This window comes from Protomyctophum bolini (genome assembly GCF_963924005.1).
Source record: "Protomyctophum bolini genome assembly, chromosome: 20".
Lineage (NCBI taxonomy): Eukaryota > Metazoa > Chordata > Actinopteri > Myctophiformes > Myctophidae > Protomyctophum > Protomyctophum bolini.
Window position 1 is genome coordinate 21315322 of NC_137881.1, and position 19492 is coordinate 21334813.

The window sequence follows — 19492 nt, forward strand, 5'->3', positions numbered from 1 at the left end:
AGTAAGTGCTTTCCAATATAAATCTTATAGCATTCTTCACTCTACTATGCATAATATAATAATGTAATATCATTATGATGACTCTAGCCTCAGGGAAGACCAACAGAAGGGGAGAGCTGCTGTGTGACAACTGTTAGCACTCCATGCACAAACATGTGTAATTGGTTTAGTGCACAGTTAGGCTATTCATGATGGCTGCCATCCTCATCAGCTGTTAAGCACTCGAACCCCAGCAGCTATATTCTGGGGAGAACATTAGCTAAAACAAATGAGCAGATCCACAAGCTCACAACGTGTTGCGACACGTGAGCTTGTAGATTGGATATACTTAGCAAAGAGATTTGGTGTAGTACAGACTAGAGAAGTCTTGAGGGTTTTAGTGGTTAATTAGAGATAAATATTGAGGATAGGGCATAGGGCTTTTGCACTTAACTTAACACTTAACTTAATGGTTTGGACGATAATGCATTAGAATCACATTTATAATGCATTCATATAATGTTTATGAGCATAATATGACAACTTATAAGTGTCTTTGTTATACGTTGGTATGCATAACAACTTAAGTTGATATAATGCCTTTATAAGTGCATTATCAATGTGGTTTATTACAAGGCATTATAGACCCAACCTTAATATAAAGTCTCACCGGCCTGTGCCTGATTTCTTAATTTCTCTGTGACCTCATGAGTTTCCCAGATTCAGAGCTTGTAGCGATTGTTGACCTTTTCAGGAGCCAAAAACATATTTTTTAAATAAAGTGGACTGAGAATATTGGCAACCACTCTGCTGGGTACTAGTATATTGGATTTGTAAATGGGTTAGTAGTAGATGTCTCTATGGATAAGATCATGGCCAGACCCCGAGTCTCATGGCCCCACGAACGATAAACACATTCCGGCACAACAGCCAGAGCCAACGCACATCCAATGTGTACACAATCTATACACAACCGTAGGAGATAGCGGCTCTTAAAAAACACTGATCATTTTGAAAATGTTCATCATTTTGTTTTGCCTTCCAGTTTCCCTTCGAAGCAGAGCATTATTTCAATGGCAAGTTGAAAGGGTCTGTGTTTGTTTGTGATACGGGCAAGGAATAGACTGTGGTTGACCTTGCTTTCTCACTGCAGCTCATGAGAGTGCACGATGAGTTCTGAGAGCTGGTGTTTCACGAGGAACGCACGTCAGTGCACAATCAGTGCAAAATGCAACTTGTCGCTGTACGGTGGAAACCAAAACTGTTACAGAAATTTTAAAATATGTTCAAATGGAAAAATAGTTATTATTCAGTCACAACTCACAAGCTCTTGCTAATATTTCTCATTAGTTCTATAAAACCTAGCGGAGAAACGTATTTTCTTCCACCCGGAAAAGAAAATTTGGAAACACGATCATTGGTTCGTTTAATATAGATTTTGACCAAAAACGCAATCTGGGAAAATAATCTGAGATAGATTTATTTTTCAAGATGGAGGCGGACTCAGTAAAGCATTTTCACTTCCGGTTAATTTCCAGTTGTAGCCTATCTGTCTCCTAGCAACTTGGCATCATTAATACGTTGGTGAAGAGCGACATTTATCGTAAAGCACTGAAAAGACCATATCGTTGCAGTGTGTAACCACCTAAAGGTGGTTACACACTGGACAGGACCTTAACTCATAAATCGGTGCTATTGAACACCCTTTACGTCAGTGTGTTGGTTAAAGAAATATTGAACTAATGAAAAGTAGTAAAAAGCTCTTCAGACAAAACCTCTTAACCACTTTCATTTAAAAACATGGCAAAAAAAATTGCCCGTCTAGTACGTCTACAATCTCACAAGTCCTTTCTCTGTGAATTTGTAGATCTGCTATATTTGCTACCGTTTTGGTGACCGAGATTAGCCACACAGACAGACAGACCCACAAGCACATACAGCTTCAAATGCAACAAGACCCCCAGTCCCGGCTTTCAGCCTAGCAGAGAAAATGAAATAATATGTGTTCTAACATCATCTGTCACTCTTGCTCAATCTCTGACTCTCTCTCTCTCTCTCTGAGCAAGATTCATCAAGGCTGCCCTAAAAATGTCAAATAGCGTTTAACACCTCCCAAACTCTCAGCAGGGGCCATCATGAATTCATGAATGAAATTACAAATGTAATGACGCCAGAAGAAATATGAATTTAGACTCATTCATGAATTATTTTACATGATACGAAAAGATATTAATATATACAATGACATATAAATATTAATGCTATTGAGAATGTTATTTTACCGATTACAAAGTTGTATTAATTAGTCATTGGTATATCTTAAGAGTTGACTTTGGCCATCTTGTTTGATTGAAGTAGTCTAGATTGAAGTAGTCTACGGCATTTTAAACTCTCCTCAGTGTTTTTTTTCCCTCTGGAAAAATGTTGTGTTGTGTTGTGTTCTACTGACTTAACCAAACCATCTCTCTGTGTTTTGCTTTCCAGGCCTACTCATGGCTCCAGAAAGAGATGGGCCCAGAGACGGATCCAGTGGTCATTGTCCGTTTCATCGGCTCCACCCAGCACTCCAGTGACCTTCGCACTCTCTTGCAGAGCATCTGCGAACAGATTGCCATCAACTACCGCTGCCTAATCCACTTTCTGCCTACCAAGATCGAGGAGATGAGGGAGCTCCTGATCAACTTGCTCGGGGAGTCGTCCTTCCACAGGCCCCTTGTCATCGTCCTCGATTCCCTAGAGCAACTCTCAGAGGCGGACGAAGCTCGCAAGCTGTGGTGGCTCCCTGGCCACCTGCCTCGGACAGTACGCATTGTGGTGTCAACCCTGCCCAATAAACATGGAATCCTCCAGAAACTAAGAAACCTCATCCACGATGAGGGACGCTACGTGGAACTAATACAGAGGGACCGCAAGATCTGCAGTCAGACTCTCAAGCAACAGCTGTTGAGCGTGAAGAGGAAAGTCACCTCTGGACAGCAGATCTATGTCAACGAGGCACTAGCCAAATGTACGCTGCCCATGTTCATCAACCTCATCTACAGAGAGGTGGTGCACTGGAGGTCCCACAAGGACGTGGACGACAGGTCCCTCTGCTCCACGGTGCACGAAAGCATCGAGCAGCTCTTCTACTCAGTGGAAAACAAACTGGGCCAAAGATTTGTCGTCAGGGCGCTGGGCTACGTCACCATGGCCAAGGCCGGCTTAACGGAAGTGGAGCTGGAGGACATTCTGTCCCTGGACAACATTGTCCTCGGTGACGTCATCGTGGCCTCGTACCTTAAAAACCCGTTGAGGATCTCTTACGACTTGGTCGCCAGGCTTAAAGAGGAGCTGGAGGGTTATCTGGTGGAGCGGCAGGTCCATAACATCACCTTGATGGTCTGGGCCAACAGGCACCTGCACCTCATTGCCCAGAAGTTGTATCTCAGCAACGAGGAGGACGTCCACCAGATGCACAGCCTCCTGGCCGAGTACTTTCTTGGTGCCTGGTCGGGAGGCAGGAAGAAGATCTTCACCTACGACAACAACCACTTCACTTCCCTCAACATATCGCACCATAAAAACCCCCACCAGCAGCAGTCCCACGAAAAAACATCCTCTGACAAGTACTCCTATGACAGGCAAACTCCCGAGCAGCCATGGGTGTTCCAGTGCAACCTTCTGGAGCCTGACATTTTCTTTGTCAACCACAGGAAGATGACAGAGCTGGTGTACCACCTGACGAGGAGTGGCCGCACCGATGACCTCATGTTCGGGGTCATCATGAACTTTAGCTGGCTCTATACTATGATCAAGATTGGGCAGTTTGATAAGGCCCTGACGGACATTGACCTCGCCTACAGCTATTCCCAAGAAAAGGAGCTGAAGTTTCTGGCCACTACTCTTCGCAGCATCAAGATGAAGGTGATGAAGAACCCAGCGTCGTTGTCAGCAGAACTGCAGCAGAGGCTGCTGCCGGTTGTCATCTCCCTCCCCAAGCTCAGGCACCTCCTCCTGGAGTGTGACAAGGACGGCCCAAAGTACTGCTCCATCGTGCCTCTCCACTCCTCCATGGACGTCACCTACAGTCCAGAAAGGCTTCCTCTCTGCTCAAGCTATATGCAGATTGTGGAGATCCTGCCGACACTCGCACCAAACATCGTCATAGTAGCCCTAGAAGATGGATCCGTCAGCACCTGGGATGTAGAGGGCAGACAACTCCTAAGACAGATTGACACAGCCAGGTCTGTTGTGCTGGGCATTAGGCTAACTTCTGATGAGAAGTATCTGGTAGTGGCCACGACCAAAAACACACTGCTCATCTATGATAACCACAAGTCCTGCTTGCTGTCCGAGGTTGAAATCAAGGGGTCCAAGCATGGTAGCATTGCCGGAGGAGTGGCATTCATCAATGGTTTTACCTTGTCCAGTCACCATGCTTTGGCTTGGCTTGAGGCCAGTAAAGACGTCAATGTCATCGATCTCCTCTACGGTTGGCCTCTCTACCAGTTCCACTGCTGGTACGAGGTGACTTGTGTGCAATGCTCTCCTGATGGAATGTACGCATTCTGTGGCCAGTACCTTAACACTGCAACCATCTTTCATCTAGGAAACGGGGATAAGTTGGCCACAGTAACATCTGAGTTTTCTGGGGGCTTTGTCAAGTCCATCCTTGTCCTTGACACCATTAACCAAATGGTGATGGTTGATAATGAAGGCAGTTTGTCAGTGTGGAACACCAAAGAAATCACCAACCCAAAGCTGATGGAGGATTACGATTGTCGAGGTGATGACAGCGAAGTGGTTGGTATTGAGTTATCCGAAGACCAGCGCTCCATCCTCATTTGCAAAGCCACGAGTATTGAGGTCCTGGACACCAAAGTGTGGAAGATGGTGGAGAAATTTAAAGCCAAACGCGCCGAGCGATTTGTGGCTGCTGTCCTCTCCAAGAATGGGCAAAGCATCGTGGCGTCCATGGAGAACACCTCCTCCATTTTTGTCTGGAGGAGGGACAGCGGACAATGCATGGCCAGCCTGATTGAGATCTCAGGCGCTATTGTGAAACTCATCAAGTCCACCCACCACAATCTGCTCCTGTCCGTGGCCAGTAGTGGAGTGCTGTCTGTGTGGGACATTGACATCATCACTGCCATGTCCAACATCGATAAAACAGGCAAGAAGATCCAGACCTTACTGTTGTCTGGACGAGAGGACTATCTTTTCACAATGGACGGTTCAGAGTCTATCCACAAGTGGAACTTCAGCACTGGCTTTATTGAGACCATCTTCAAACACGAGGGCTTGGTAGAGAACTGTGTTCTTACCTCCTCTGGTGATATCATGGTAACGTCAGATGACAAGTGTAGTCAGTACATATGGCAGACTAGCACTGGGGAAAATATCTTCCGCATCAACGGCCAGAAAATATCACAGCTCCTGATCACACACAACGATCAGTTTGTAGTGTCCCTCTGTGAGCAGAATGCCTCGAGAGTCTGGAGGCTTAACACTGGGCACAAAGTGTGCAACATTCTGGTCACCCTGCAGAATGCCCTGATCACAACCGCAAACACCTTCCTTGTTGGCGTCTCCAAAAACAAACTCCTCGCCGTTAGCCTATGGTCAGGCAGCGTGTCCAAGAAGTTTGTTTGCGATGAGGGCATTAGCATTGTCAACTTTAAACTCATTCCTGACTGCCCAGACTGTGCCGCGTTTATCACATCCACGGAGACGGTTTTCATCTGGAGTGTGGCAGATGAGTCCGTCTGTAGGCGAGTGCAGCTGCCAGACAACTTCCTCAAAAACATGGATGACTTCCAGATCTCGCCCAATGGGAAGCTAGGAATTGTCTCTAAGGGCGATGAAAACATTAATGTCCTGGACCTCCACAGTGGGAAGCTAAGGCTCGTCCATGCCGCCGGTATCATTTGGCGGCAGAAATTGTCAAGGGATGGCCGTTACCTGGTGTACATCTGCTTCGGGAACTGTGATGAAGATGATGAGGCTGGCGTCGTGTCCAATCTGATTGTGATGCGCCTGGCAGACGGAAAGAGCATCGGCACATGCTCACTCTACAAGACACCCACTTTCCTCTGCCTTTGTCAGCGAGCACTGAACATCATCATCGGCTTTGAAGACGGCAGCATTGGCACCTACACTGTGGTGGACCGCGTGGATGCTGCCCTCAAGATTAAGATTGCCACCTCGAATAGTCGACAGATTGTCAACAACGCCTCGCAGAAGGTACGGCCTAAGTGCGGAAACCATTCCTTTAAGTCCATCGCCGACTGCGTGTGGAGGGAGTCGACCGAAGTCTTCTCCAGGGATAGCCCAATCAACGTCTCTGATTCTGGAGAAGCTGAGACCACCACCCCGACAAAAAAGAGCGAACTGCTGCAATGAAACTGCATGGGTGACGTGGATGGAATGGCGGGGATAAGCAGGGGCAGTTGATTCGTGTTTACAGCCACCTGATTCAGCTGCGGACATCGGCCCACCGGAGTCGTTTATGGGCCGACCACTACAACGCTGCACTCAAGTCATGTGTTACTTACTTCCAACCTATTGTTTCTGTATTACACAGGGAGACTGTTATACAACAGGCTAGTTTTTTATCCTCGAAGACAAAAATAAAGTGGGAGATACATTGTATTAGAGGTAATAGTTTGCCATTATGTGTCCTTCTGCATTTGAAGAACGGTTATTATTCAAGTGTCTATGTTGAACTTTTCCAAAGCCATTCCAGTGAGCTTAACCACTCTTACTTGTAGATTATATTTATTTACATTGTGCACATCAAGCCATATTGTTATTATTATTTTTTTAAACATATATATATATATATATATATATATATATATATATATATATATATATATATATATATATATGTATATATTTGTTTGTATTTCATCAATTGGTACTGTACAGAAAGGAAGAACTATGAATATGTGTACATATCTTTTTGGCTGCTGCAATTTGTGCAACTCCTTAAAAATGTTTCCGTTGTGCTTAATGCAATCAAAATGAGTGCCTGGAATTTAAGATGTTCTTTAATGTGCAGATTACAAGATTTATGAAGATGCAGGGAATTTGTAAAAACACAATAATACGTACAGTATAGTTACACAATACTTGCATTCATGTCAAAATCTTAATGATCAATGAAGGCCAGTCAAAAACACGAGTGACAAATGACATTGTTCATTGTTACTTTACAATAAGTTGAAAAATAGTTTATATCATTGAACTGTTTGAATACACTTGATGTTAATTTACCTGCAGTTCCATGAATCTCTGTCATGTTTTGTGGGGGTTTGGGGAAGTGCCACTATGGAGCATACAGTGTAGCATATTATCATTATACGCATTCACGCCTTAAACTGTGTTGTTGCTTTAGGTTGAGTGGAGTTGAATTTGTTCTGTTTAGACGTTACAATAGAAAAGGACAGGGTGATTAGTCCGTTTTTCCATTGAAACAACTTGGCCGTGTGGGTAGATAGCAGTTTAAACTGTAAGTGGAAGCACTTTATGAGTGATTTGTGAGGAGGATTCCTTCATACAGTAAAGCATATAAACAAATTGCCATACTTGTTTTAATTGTTATAGTGTATACGCTTAACATGGGTGTTGTTTTAGCCTATGGATACACACAGGATTTCCAGGTGCATGCTGGGTACTGCTCATTCACTGGCAAATTGGCAATGCAAGCAGACAGTCTCGTTTGTCTATTAGCATTACAAAGTTACTGTCTATTGGCAGCTGAAGTACAGTATGGTTGACATGGCAGCCTTGGCAGGCCAGCATCATCGACAGGCCAACAAAAACACAAAATTAATTTGACGCTTAGCTGTGGTTCACTGACAATCTAAAAAAAATTGTGATTGACAATAGTGTATTCTTTCTATTATATTTTTTGGTTTATTTGCGCTTAGCCCCTGCCTCTCTGTGTGTATCTATGTTTTTTTTATTAATATATATTTTTTATCCCACGATTTTTGTAACCCATTTTTCACCCCTGTGTCAATCATCTAATGTGATCCTGGGCTCTACACACCCTCCACCAACCTAGTCCCCATATATGGGGGACAAGGGGAGAGCAACGGACTTGAACTCATGCTTCCTTCATGCCCGAGTGTCCAAGTTGCTCCTTTACACCTGACAGGGGGGGGGGGTGTTTCCCTGGTTGGACGTAGCGCGTGGAAGGAACACGTTATTCCAACCAGTTCCTAACCAGTGTGTATCTATGGTTAACCTCAACTCCCAGTTGAATTGTAGATTTTTAAGTTGTGATGGACAAATCATTTGTGAGGATTGATACCCACACACTTACAGTACACACATTCTCTTTGACGTATACTTTTTAAGGGCTATACTCTTGTCTACTTGTATGTTTACTTTGTTTTTAGCTGTTTGAGATGATGGCCCTCAGATAATTTCAGACCAGTAGCTGCATTAAGCTTTAAATTGTTTAATTTCCCCCCAACTTAAAGCGTTTCTGCATATTGAGAAATATCCCCACCATGTAATTGCCAAAGTTCCAATCTTAGTTTGGTGTTATGTTAAACATTGATTTGTTTTTTTAGGCTTGTATTGTAATGACATTGTTACCAAATTTCTTCAGTGTTATACCGTGATTATGTTTTAACATGATAGAGAAGATGTACTATCTTTACCAAGACATTTAAATGAGTCCACTTATGATATATTGGAATGCCAGTTCAAGAGTATATTTGAATGTGTCATTATGGAAAGCCAGTACATGGTATTATTATATGTTATGTAACTTGAATGACTTTTAATAACTTACACGTTTGCAACTTATAGTTGACATACTGGTAATGAATGTTTCTATGGTAGTCTTTGTATGGTCAGGACTTACTTACCTGTTTAGAGATTTATATTTTCATAAATGTTGTACTTACATTTTGTTACAGAGTTGTTTAACTGGAATTCTAACAGAAAAAAAAATGTCTGAAGCAATATGAAGTAGTGTGTATGCATTGTTTGTATGAAACATTTTAATGTAATAAAATGGTTCGCTTTTTGCCTCCACGGTATGCCTCGGGTACGTCATTCGTGTCTGCAAGTCACAACTCTGACAACGAGACACTGCTATTTTGTTTTTCCGCTTTTAGACGTGGTATTTACTGTACTGTTTTTGGCTTCTACCTGAGTGAGTGACTCATGAGAGCATGTATACCAGAGGTAGGGAGGAATGTAAGTAAGCATCTCTTATGCAGTTCAGTGGTGAGAAAAGTTAAAAATCAACTGCAGTGTAGATATAGAGAGGGTATGCGAGTGACATCATCGTCAAACCAGGAAGTTATGCAGGAATGCCTACTGAGTGGCTAAAAACTACTTTCTGGCCTTGACAGCCCATTATATACAAACAGAAAAGTCATCTAATTGCATTAAACGACATTAAACAATGTTAAACTCACTTTGCCACTCGATTTGCCATTCACTTTATGCATGTGCATACCCTCTATACTATTTTACAAGTAAAAGTCAGGTAATCAAAATTTATTTGAATAAAAGTGCAAGAGTATTGGCATGCAAATGTAGTTAAAGTAATAACAGTATTCATTATTATGCAGAAGGTCCCATTTCACAAGTAGGCTACAGTATACATGTACTGTATGTGCGTACGTGCGTCAGTTGAATGGTGTTACTTCCCTTACAGGTGTTATGATAACCCTCAAATGACTTAAATGTATTGCTCAAATTAGTGTCATTACAGTCATTCCAGTGAGTTAACCCGGCTATTTTCAAGGAATAAAATAAAAAGAAGAAAGTAAGAAACGCAAATGTTCTACCATGACGTGAGCCATTATCCACCTGGGATGCAAACTGGATGTTTGACAGCTCATGAACAAACATTATTATTTTAAAGATTGATCGCAACCTTTGCCAGAGGAAATATCAGTTGAGGAAAATAAAAGAAGACATTATACTTGTTTTCTGAACTAGTGTTTTTCGGTGTGCAGTGTGCACACTATATAATTTGATCGAGGTATCCACGCAGCACAGAGAAAGTTTCTGACTGGAGTATCGGCTATCATCGTGGGAATTGGTTGACAGGCTGTCAATAATTGACAATGACAGTGTATACTTAGTGCACAGTCAGAAATGTATGCTATGCTTTTAAGATACCCCATTAAAATTATATAGGGTGTAAAACAAGACAATAGGAATTTATGGTATGTTTTCTTTTGTTTTCCTGCACCAATATTTTACACAGGTCCCAATCATTAAAAAAGTGTTTATTAATGAATTGAATTGCATTTTTATAGCGCTTTTCCGAGTGCTCAAAGCGCTTTACAATGGTTCATTCATTCATACAGTCGACGCCTCACTTCGCACATTCACACACCAATGGTGGCGAGCTCACACCGACCGACTCATTGGAGGCAATGTAGGGTTCAGTGTCTTGCCCAAGGACACTTTCGACATGTGGACATGAGGAGCCGGGATTTGAACCGCCGACCCACGGATCATTGGACGACCTGCTCTACCTCCTGAGCCTCAGCCGCCCTTATGCGTTTCATTTTGTCTGCCAGTTGGAATAGGCTCTATGCACAGCATCCATATTGGAAATTGGCCTCTTCCTTACTTCCTTCAAAGGCGTTACCGATGATACTAATGCAGACTGCATTTAAAGCGTTTTAATTTCAAGGACAAATGGAACCAAATTGACATGTTCCATTTTAAACTCTCAGGGCAGATTCACACTGAGTCCGATTGATTCAAACTGTTCCCGAATACGATTGCCTGCATGGTCCCCTCTGGCCATGATTAGCCTTTTAGTACGGATGGCTTTCACATTGCACCGATCCATATCCTAGTACACTTCAATCAGTGCCGAGATTACCTCCCCATGTGGTCCCTGTGAACGGTACGCAGCATTCACACGATCACAACATACATCTGCCGTGTGATTCTGCCCTCAGAGTTACACCTCAGAGTGGAACCCCCTCAAGGAACCATGATGGTCCATAGCTGGACTGCAATTTGAGACCCATTGGTGTAGCAGAGTCTTTCTAGTGAGCCAGCATGCACAATATCAGCACACTGACTCGGCTGTTTGACCAGAATGGAACAGCACCTTCATTAGTATCATTGTGTGTTTCAAATAGATGTAGATAACCTCTGTTGACCTCGGGTACATACATACATACACACACACACACACACACACCTCTCCATTTAACCGAAAACACAGATGTAAAAATGATTGGACGGGCCGGTAATTGCTCTTTCTGTGCCTGACACTGAACCAGACAAGCGTGCCAAATATTTTCCCTACACCGGCTGACTTTGTCATTATAATTAGGCAAGGCGTGCACAGAACACCTGGATTGTCAAACTGTCACTTGCACTGCACACATACACGTTCACACACACACACACACACACACACTAGGGCGCATCATGCCAGGTATAATACCCATCTGGGAAGGGAGGCAGCAGTGATTGGCCAATCAAGCCCTGTTGCTTCGGGAAACCCTTTTTAATTTCCCTATGGATTCTGTCCAAGCTCTTGCGTGCAGTGTGCGTGCGTGTGCATGTGTGTGTGTGTGTGTGTGTGTGTGTGTGTGTGTGTGTGTGTGTGTGTGTGTGTTGTCTCCAAGGCAACCGCAGCAGTTCCAGAGTGGTTAGCAGGCATAGCCACGCCCTTCATTGTAACGATGGTGAGCTCATGTCTGTTGGCTGGTAACGCTGCCTCGGTCCTTGTGACAACAAAGGCCATGCAGCCCAGCACACATTCCTCCTGCAGCCCCAGCCAGCACGCAGCAGCCATGGCCATTACTGCACCACATGAATATACTGTCCCTATAAACCGGGGGGCAAAACATGGGGGCAAACCCTATATAACACGCAGGGTTCGTGTATCGTTTTATTTGTATTATAATAATCCCCATAGGGGGATCTTAGATCGTAGACGTAGATCATAATAGAGGAACTGTGTTTGAGAAATAAACTAATCATCCTGGCGGTTTCTCTCATAATCATAGTCATAATACTTAGAATTATGGATATATGAAGAATCAAGAAAACGCTAATGTTACTGCTGACAAATAGTTACACTTTCTCTAGAAACATACTGTATCAAATATGAGTGACGAAGCGTGACCATATAGAGACATGTCACAAGGCGTGACCATATATGGAGGCGTGGGTGACTAACTAACAGACGGACGGGAGATCCAGGTTTTCATAGTAAATGCGACCTACAGACGCAATTAATCACAGCCTATTGTTACTATACTGGCACCGGTTGTGGAAAAAGTATAGGTTACTCAAACGTTTTACTTAAGTAAAAGTATCAATACTGCAATGTAGAAATACTCTGTTACAAGTAAAAGTCCGGAATTCAAAATGTACTTGAGTAAAAGTACTACATGTATTGGCGTCAAAATAGCCGATCTAGACGATCTACAAGCTCACAATGCGTTGCATTGCGATGCAGTGTGAACTTGTATCTCGGCTATTTTCAAATGGTCAAACAAGTGGTTAATGTATGTTTTGTAATAATAGTCACTACAAAGTAACTAAAGTTTTCAAATAAATATAGTGGAGTAAAAGTACAATATGTTCCTCTGAGATGTAGTGGAGTAGAAGTAAAAGTATTGGAAATTGGAAACACTCAAGTACCAATACCAAAATTGTACTTAAGTACAGTACTTGTATGAAAATGTGCTTAGTTACTTTCCATAACAGCTGGGGGCGGACGTTGTGAGCCATTTTCCATGAAGAAGTAGTAGTTTTTTTTTTTACTACTTTGAAAAATATTTTTGAATAGTAATAGCCTACTAGCTGATCTACATCGACACATTGTGAGCTTGTAGACTAGCAAAGTAGTTTAGGGATAAGGGGTTTAGCAATGGACGAAAATAGAGCCATAATTATGTGTACAGTGAAAATAGGAGGGGGCCTATAGTATGGTAGTACAGTATGGCCTACATTAAAGTGGTAAACAGTAGGACTCGTTTGACTAATGTGTGTGTAGCCTGCCCTGCACACACACATTGTACAGTATAATGACATCTTCTTTCTTTGCCTCTTATTTGCTCATAACTTAAAATAACCACTTACCTCATTGTTATCTCTATGCATTTTACAACCTGTATTATCAGCAGCAGGATAGGCTTTGAGTCTGTCTGTCTGTCTGTCTGTCTGTCTGTCTGTCTGTCCGTCCCCTCTCCTCCGTCCCCCCCCTCTCTCTCTCTGGCCAGATTAAGGCAAACACATTAATCTTGCAGGCAGGTGAAGTTTTAATGGAAGCACTGCCCTATACCTATCTCTCCACCTGAGAAAGTAATGCAATCCCCCCCCCCACACATCGTTGTTGATACCAGCAGTTGATACCAACTGTCTCACAAACACCTGCATTTTTTACAATGTGCACGCACACACACACGCACACACACACGCACACACACACACCCCTTGCCTTTGTTTGATTATGTAAAAGCCCTGACGGAACGTGGAATGTTTACAAAGGGCATTGACACCAATTCTGAGCTCCACCAAGACAAAGCTAACATTCTTACAAGCTGATCTACTCCCAGGCATGTGACGACTGCCTGCCTGTGAAGAATTGGGGAGACATCAAGTTGCCAGTTAGTACAAGCGTACAAATCTATAGCGCTGTGTCGAGGCTGTGCTGTGCATGCAGTCTGTAAAACGCAAACATTTGGGATAATTAGCACAGGCCATTTGGACGGCATGCAGTGTCGTTCCTCTCCACAGGTCGCCAGCTGCCCCATGCAGAACATAGGCCCAGTTGGGAGACATATACTGTAGCTTGCTTCAGGCCTCGCCTCGGCCTAATTCACCCCAAAGGCGTGCGGCGTGTGTGTGTGCGTGCGTGCGTGTGCGTATATGTCTAGCCTAAGCCATCTGTGGATCTATTGCTCTATCTATGTTGATGTGGAGTGAGCTGTATGGAAATGTAGAAGCGTGTGTTCAAAGAGATTACAGCCACCACTGTGCTCTGCTGCCTTGACACGTCTGGGGCTCTGGCACTCGCGGCACTCCAGCCAAATGGGCAGCGCGAATGGGGCCAAGAACACGATGGGGGGATTAGAATCTACAGTATATATATAGTGACAGAAACGTGTTACAGGAGAATGGAAGATGTTTCTTCCAAGGTGCCATATCTGCTGTCATTATGGGTGAAGAATGAAGATTTTCAGACTTTGCAAAAACAAATGCAGCCTATCACTGCTGGCTATTTTGTTCAAGTTGAATACAAGAGCTAATGAATTTCATCACTTTTTTGGGGTGCTATGATATCAAAACATTATAATTATAGAACATTCACACTCCAATATAGCCCATCATGAATGAAAAAAAGAAAGAGGGATTGTTGTTTTCCAATACTATACCACACTATACTAACAGTAGATTTACTGTATAATGTTTTGGAAGAGTAATTCATTATATAATTCCCAAACCCATCTACCGGGTAGCTACGTGTACAGTAAGATCTGGGGCGTTAAGTTAACACTTAACAGCCAGACAAAGTGAATATAAAGCATTTGCTTCTCAAAGACTCTACATTTGTGGAACCTTTATTGCTTTCACGGAACTGACGGCCTTTTAAAAAATATATATTATTCCCGTTCCGAACCATTTTTTAGGGTTCTGAACCAATTCATTTCCAGTGGAAATTGCACACTCTGAACTGGTTCAATATAAACCCATTTAGACTTGAGGACGATTCTACAAATGTCTTCTAAATCCTGATAGTTTTCTGAAAAACCTATATTTCCATGTCAGTGGTTCTGAAAGTTGTCAAGGACCCCAAAAATTATATGTAATTGGCCGGGGCCCCCCATCTGAAAATATATTGTTCCAGGGACCTCCCAGAAGCAAAGATTTATATTCTGAAAGAATATATTAAAAGATTTGCGCCATATTTTCACGATTTAAAAAATAATAGCAGATCTACAAGCTTGTAGCGCGAGATCTCTTCCACTCTCCTGCCACCGTCTCAGAGTTTTACCCCTTGAGCCCTATTTCACACTTTGTGGTACAATGGTGTCACAACTTATAGCCAATCTACACGCTTACAATGGCACCGTGGAGTGTTGTGAGCTTTTTTCTTTTTTTTGCTATTAAAAAAATGAAATATTTTGCTATTATTTATTATTATATTATTTATTATGTATTATAAGAGCCTTTTACAGGAGGAGGAGGCAGCTGAGGTGCCAACGGTGGCAGACTCTTTGAAGGCGCCTGGAAGGAAGGGGCCTGTTTAGCATCTCACGTGTCTCATTGTTGATGCCTTGTGTCTGCATGTGCCAAGTGGATGACCGCCATCCCTGTACGAACCGCAGCTGAGTGGAAAAAACATCTCGGGTGTCATGAGAAGAAAATCTGATATTCTTGTTTCTGTCGTTCCACACACACACACACACACACACACACACACACTGTCTGAACACACACGACTATATCAGCGCACAGTATTATACCAACAGTAACACATGGGCACAGTTCCAGACACAAAAACACCCCCTTCTTATGAATATGAGAATAATGCGCACGCAAGCACGCACGCACGCACGTTACAATAATAAGTAATACAGTCCAGGGCAGTCCAAGACCGCAGATGAACCAAAAGAAATGTGGTGATGTCATCAAAAGGCATAACTGTAATACATTTTGAATCGTCTGTCTGAGTGACAGTCTGAGCACAGTCTTCTAATCTGTTGACAAACAGATTAGTAAATATTTATTCTATATTAGGCCCGTAGCATTTTCGGTTTATTCCTATATTCCTATTCCTTATAGTTGTTCTCTCTGCTCTCATAAATATGTATCTGCCCTGTCTCAGTCTGTGTTGTTGTTGTTGATAGTTTTCATGCCTATTGTGTTAGCTATGCTATGACACCTGAATTTCCCATGCAGATCAAAAACATGTATTATTGATTCAAATGTATTCTGTGTGAATTCATGTCAACTGAGCAACTTTCCTTCATTCTTGCCCTGATGAAGACCCGTTAGGTCGAAACATGTTGGCAGTTGCCTTTTAATTCAATAAAGGCGTTCCTCATTTTTTTACTTTGTGTGCCCGGATCCTTTTTATCCTTTTTTATCATGTATTGATCCCGTTTTTGATCCGTGTGAGCACCTTTTTATCATTATCATATCCTGCTACCTCCATTGAGCACCTGGTTAGTTCCTCTTTTTTCTCTTGAGCCACTTTCCTTGTTTATTTTCCTTGTTCATATCCTGCTGACGTCACAGTCTCAGGTCAGGTGTCAGATCATTGGTTCTGCCTTCAGAAGAGAACATGGCGACATTTCGGCATGCTGTGACTATTATTGACTAATGGGTGTACCTTTAAACTGAACACTGATACCGAGTCTAATACTGTCCTACAGTAAGTTTACAGAGTAGTAATTGAATAAAACAAGCTTGAAGTGCATCCTCCATTCATTTCAGTCCTAAGCACAGTACTAGATCGAAACAAATTTGATATACTGTAGGTGAATAACAGTTTAAGGATACAAAACAAACTGGTTGGTTGTGTAAACAGTAGCCTACAACAACTTGCCACAGACTGTCATCTCTTCCGTAGTCATTTGTCTATCTGATCGTGCCTGACTGCAACCATACAAAAAAGTTCCCTTTACATCTCGCCTATGTAAATATAGGAACCGTGTCATTTTATTTTTTATTTGTGTGTGTGTGTGTGTGTGTGTGTGTGTGTGTGTGTGTGTGTGTGTGTGTGTGTGTGTGTGTGTGTGTGTGTGTGTGTGTGTGTGTGTGTGTGTGTGTGTGTGTGTGTGTGTGTGTGTGTGTGTGTACAGTATACACACACACACACACACACCCAAAGTCTGACGTCACTTTCAGTAGAGGGTGCCAGTACACAGGTTTTTTATTTGCATTGAAATCCCTATTTTAGGTCGCTTTGCATAATAAGAACTGTGTTTGAAAAATAAACCGATCATCCCTGCCTTTCTGTCAGGGGGGTGGCTGTGCGTCGTTAATGATGTCCATTCTGATACAGACAGTTTGAACAGCTATACATATGAAAGCAATGTCGCTGCTAATAATACGTCACACCAGGCTGTCAACCCATTGCATTCCTGAGATTCCTCGTTGACGTAAGCTCAGCTGGCGGTGACTCGACTGGTACTAACCACGAAACATTAAATATCAATACAAAATAAATAAATAATTAACATGTTATGTTGTGCGACGGGCAGCTTCAGCCACCCTGCCTACCCGGAAATGTAGTCTCTGGGTTGTTTGACTCGTTTCTAGCGCTTATTGTGTTACTCTTTAGATATATTTGTACATTTCCACCTTCAGTCGATGCTTCATATCCATATGAGTGAAAAGGCCAGGATGATCGGTTTATTTTTCAAACTCAATTCTTATATGAAGAGATCTAAAATCAAAAAAAAAGTACACGAACTTGTGGACTGGCGCCTCTACTGATAGTGACGTCAGGACTTCGGAGCTCTATTTAGCATTTACATTTTAGCTATAGATCTATTTTTAGCTATAGCTATAGAGAGAGAGAGGAGCGATGGGGGGGCGGGGGAGTTGCACCACTCAGTTCACACAGGGGTGATTTTTTACATATACCTTTGGTTTTTAAAGCCAAGGTCAAGGTCAAAGTAAACGTTATTGTCCTCAGCCCCTGCTGCAGCCACAAGCCACTAAAAAAACACAATAGAAATACACAACAGAGGGGAGAGACAACATTACACAAGTACACACAATAGTATGGTTGATCTAACCTCTCAGCCCTCAGAGCCTAGTTCAACCTTCTAGTTGATGCCGGTAGGCCTATACAAACTATTTTTTTAAACCTGATGTACTTCCACTTTGGTTGTAGGCCTATACCAGAGGGCAGAATACAAACTCATCATGTAAAACATGGGTAACACTGTACTAACTATTTATTTTAGCCTGTCTTAGTGTAGGCTGCTCATAAATAAACTGCAGAGAGGGGAGTTGTCTTATACTGCACCAATCTAAACAATTTGGACCTCAGTTGAGTCAGTTGGCACTTTCCAAGACCGCTCGGTAGAACACTAAATCCAAAACTTGCACTTAACCAAGGCGCTTTACATTGTGCGTTACATTCACCCATTCATACACCGATGGGCGGAGGAAACCATGCATTCAGTCTATCTTGCTCAAGGACACTTTGACACTAAAACTCTGTCTCTGAGGGAGCCAGGGATCAAACTGTGAACCTCACAGTTTTCCCATCCGGCCACTCTACCCCCTGAGACTCTGCGGATCAGGGGGAATTCATTGATGATAATAATAATGATCATAGGCCTACATCACACAAAAACATTAAAAAAACAGATCCTGCTTTCAATTTATCGATCTGCTACTTTTGCCATATTGGATTTGAAGACTCAAGATAACAGTTTTGGACATATTGAGGTTATTACTTATTATGAGGTTGTAGAGATGTTGGGACAAAAAAATAAAAAAAATAAAAAATAAATAAAAATGCAAAGCAAGTGTAAGCAATCAATATAACAATAGATCAATTGTAAACAATAAAAAAACCAATGCAAAGCAAGAGTAAACAATCAATAGATCAATAGTAAACAATCAACTCACTCTGTATCACTGTCGGCAGGCCAACTAAAACTATGTTTACAAAGGTTGTCTTAATCCCATAGTCTGGCGTGACAGTCACACATCATTGGCTGATCTGCACACAGTCCACTCCTAATCTAATTTGTTCACTTTAATAATTCAGGGAGGGGCTATTTGCGCCCACAGATCGCTTTAATTCTGGGAGGGGCCATTTACTATGGAATCTTGCATTTCCTGTCAGTGTGTCACACCCTAACGTTACTCTAAGCAGGTCACACCAGGCAAGCCCCCAGGTCATCGTGACATCAGACACCATATATGGCGCTCAGGTCATCATGACATCACGTACATCAGCCCCCATATATGGTGCCCGCCCAGATAATCGTGACATCACGTGACATCACGTGACATCATCATGGATGGATATCTCTGATGTCATAGTAAATGTGCCCTGCTGTCGCAGTTAAGCTCATATATGGAGAACCCTGATGTCATCAATATTGGCCGGCAACTCTACATCTGACCTCAGACCTCCATATATGGATATATGTCAGAACCTGTTCTGACAGTATATGTACTGTATGTATATACATATATATATATATATATATATATATATATATATATATATATATATATATATATATATATATATATATATATATATATATATATAAATTGCAATTAAAATACAGAGAGAGAGGGTGTGTGTGTGTGTGTGTGTGTGTGTGTGTGTGTGTGTGTGTGTGTGTGTGTGTGTGTGTGTGAGAGAGAGACAGTGCGTGGGTGCGTACGTGCGTGCAACCAGAGTTGACTTTCAGCGCGACACCGGCCCGTCTCTCCGGGCTATGGGATGTTGTTGTGGAGGTAGCCCGTGCATCATCCATCAGACGGTCGGCTCTTGGGACTCAGTCCGCAGTGAGTGAGTCACGGGGGGGGGGAA

The 19492-nt window shown here is 42.5% G+C and overlaps 1 protein-coding gene across 1 annotated transcript in view; it reads left to right on the forward strand.

Annotated features, from left to right (window-relative positions):
- Positions 1–6586, forward strand: part of nwd2 (NACHT and WD repeat domain containing 2) — a gene marked incomplete at its 5' end in the record, with an annotated part of 54895 nt that extends 48309 nt beyond the window's left edge. Inside the window, one exon of the mRNA XM_080792720.1 lies at positions 2464–6586. Coding sequence (XP_080648846.1) covers positions 2464–6360 — 3897 coding nt within the window. The 3' untranslated portion in view covers positions 6361–6586. The remainder of the gene's footprint in view (positions 1–2463) is intronic.
- Positions 6587–19492: the final 12906 nt, after the last annotated feature.